We start from the raw sequence: 3,073 nt of genomic DNA, 5'->3' as shown, positions 1-3,073 counted from the left end.
GTATTCTTTGAGCCTCGAATACAATTCACTGGACAGCTTGTTTATCATACGCAGGAGCTCAGGACCTGTACAATCATGAAGTGTCTCGAGTCCTTTGAAGATATCGGAAGCAAAAATGAACTTAGAAGATACCCTGATGATAGTCCAGTGTTATTTCTATCATCCGCAATACAAATATACCATCACGCGATCGATATCCCAGATTGAAATGTCCAGTTGCAATCCCGTATATCTTGATCAAGCAGATTTGGGTGATGATGCTCTTAGTAGTCCATCATCAGAATATTACGCGGCTGGAAAAGTACGGGACAACAGCACGAATAACGAGGTGCGTATATCTTTGACATCGTATACTTCTGTTTATAGAGGTACAGCCTAGATGAAGGGATATCCCCATTCGAATTCAAATTCATTACTACCATGACTAAGTTGGATGGCATTTAAATTGAAAACATTCAATAGAAGGCGTAGATGAGTTTTTAGAGTGAATGCAAAATGCATACGGTGCAACCTTCAAAAATTTACTATCAAATTCTGGCGAGGCAGTGCAGTTTGCCACGGATCTATATGAAAACATATCATTCGTAGATTGTTCAGGTCTAGTAGAGCTGGACGAATAACTTACTCATACCTGCTTCTTTCACAACTTTTATTATGCATTCGATTTCAATGCAGAAGCTGGAAAGCACCATAGGCAAAGACAATAACAGCGCCATGACTAATTCGCACAATACATCGGAGACGAAAGCAGAACGCAAGAACCAACGCAAGTCACTTTTGGCCTCCTTGAAATACTCATGGATATTGGCAGGAGTGGTATATCCTATACTGTTAGGCCTGTGTCTAACATTCTATTATCTGATGTATGACCAGCTGGCTTCGATGGCAGAATTTCAGCTGGCAGCCATCGCTGATCCCCAGGGGAAGAAAGACAAGGTCTTTGCATATGCATGTTTCGTATTCACTGGCACGCTGTTGTTTGGCCTTGTGCTTATACTATTCTTCTACATTTTCTGGGACGAGCCTGAAGTTCGGTCCCGGCATCACGGCTTTATCAGTCATTTCTGTGGATCGGTTGTTTATACGTGCGTACTTGGCCCGATAAGCGCAGCCATATTTTTGGAACAGAGCTCCATCAAGGCAGTAGACATCACTGTGTCTGGGGGAATCCCGATTATCACTAAATCGCAGGTTTACAGTAGCCTAGTTGTCTGGTCGACGGTACTGTATTACTTCGGATTTGGAATGATCTTCTCTGCGGTTATCAATCGCATGCGATTCATGTATCTGATATTCCACAAGCGACAAAGCCAACCTGAATATTGGACGGGTGTAGTGCAACACGTATTGTTCTTCAGCGCAACCGTGACACCGTCCACGCTTGTGTGTTACTATGCAGATGTAGAGTGTACAGACGCACAAAGTGCTTCGGGCCCGATAGTTTTTGGTGCAACACTCGCTATCGAATACTCTTTCTACCTCTTCCACACTAGATACGCCCATATGTACTTTGTGGATTGGTATGGCAATTTACGCTGCTTTATCATCTGCGAGTTTGGCTTTTGGAGTCCAGTCGTCTACGGTCTGATAACCGGAGATGCATGGCGGGTTGCTTCTGCAACTTGGCTGGTTGGCTGCTTCATGGCCTGGTTGTTTGGCATTGATAATTTCCTTTTTATAATTGTGAAAGTACTCGCCCGAGCGCTCTGCCGAGACGACATACTGGAGAATATCGATTTACAGGGCGCCTACTTCAGAGCGCATGAAAATGCGAAGGAACTCCTGGCTCTGCTGAGTTTGGAGAAAACTGTATGTACAATGTATAATACTGTACACCCCAAAAACTGTATGTGTGTTTCATTTAACATCATATGTCGAGTCTAATTATATATTATATATCTATGCTCCGCTCTGCAGCAAGCGGAAATATCCTTTTCATACAGTAAGCTCGTCTTTAACCTGCCCCATTTTACTATTGCAATTACAGAGAGAGATGTTCCTACGGTACGCAGAAGGACGCCACTGCGAGGAACAAGTAGAATTCCTAATCGATGTTCAGGCGTGCTCACTTGCGAAGGATAGTGAGAACCAAACCATAGAGGAGAAAGTGGTACTCATCGCCAATAGATATGTACGACCGGACAGCGAGAAGGAGATTAATTTGCCACAGGTGGTGCGCGATAAACTCCTACGTAAAATCGAGGAGAAGGATTACCTGGACGTAGCGACGCTTTTCGAAGAAGCATTTCACGAAATAGCCACGATGATTAGCCGCAATCTGATATTGAACTTTGTAAAAAGTCCCGAATATTTGGAGTATGCAGAGAAGGCAACGGAAAACCAGAGAATTCAAAAAGTTCTGGAAGACAAAGGCATGATGGCCTCTCGTGGTCCTGATCACAGAGTAGAGCTTACCGAAAGGGGAATCAGGCGAGGGTCGTCATTCAGCCATGTGCGATCAATGAGCATTGTCTGATGTATAAACTAACTGTACATATGTGATGTACAACTAGATCACATCACAACCACAACTCCATAAACATTATGCCGACATAACATTGTGCCGACATTGTAAATACTCCTTTAGCATCTGGCAGATGTACTTTGCTTAAAATAAATAATATGCAAACATATTTCTACAAAACAAAAAGTACTTTTAAAATGTCTGCTGTAAAAATATTAGGTCTCTATGCTGTATTCGCAATAAATATATACATATATATATATATACATACATACATACATATATATATATACATACATACATACATACATACATACATACATACATACATATATACATACAAAAATACATATTTATATATATAGATATATATATATATATATATATGTATATATACATACATAAATACATACTTACATACGTAGATACATTCATAGATACATAGATACATAGATACCTACATACATACATACATATATATATATATATATATAATTTTACATGTATTGATATATGTATATATTTATAAATAGTTATATAAATATCAATACAATTACAAATGCAAATAGACGCACATACATACATACATACGTACATACATATATACAG

At 39.9% G+C, this 3,073-nt stretch overlaps 1 protein-coding gene across 1 annotated transcript; it reads left to right on the top strand.

Moving 5' to 3' along the window:
- The first annotated feature begins 157 nt into the window (after positions 1-157).
- SARC_01632 (hypothetical protein) lies at positions 158-2,626 on the top strand. The gene is made up of 3 exons (XM_014304649.1): positions 158-328; positions 676-1,809; positions 1,988-2,626. Exons 1-3 carry the CDS (start codon positions 209-211, stop codon positions 2,474-2,476), a joined length of 1,743 nt encoding a protein of 580 aa, XP_014160124.1. The 5' UTR covers positions 158-208; the 3' UTR covers positions 2,477-2,626.
- The last annotated feature ends 447 nt before the right edge of the window (positions 2,627-3,073 follow it).

The sequence above is a fragment of the Sphaeroforma arctica genome (genome assembly GCF_001186125.1).
Source record: "Sphaeroforma arctica JP610 unplaced genomic scaffold supercont1.66, whole genome shotgun sequence".
NCBI lineage: Eukaryota > Ichthyosporea > Ichthyophonida > Sphaeroforma > Sphaeroforma arctica.
The sequence above is the reverse complement of the archived record's forward strand: the minus strand, read 5'-3'. Positions and strand labels throughout refer to the sequence as shown.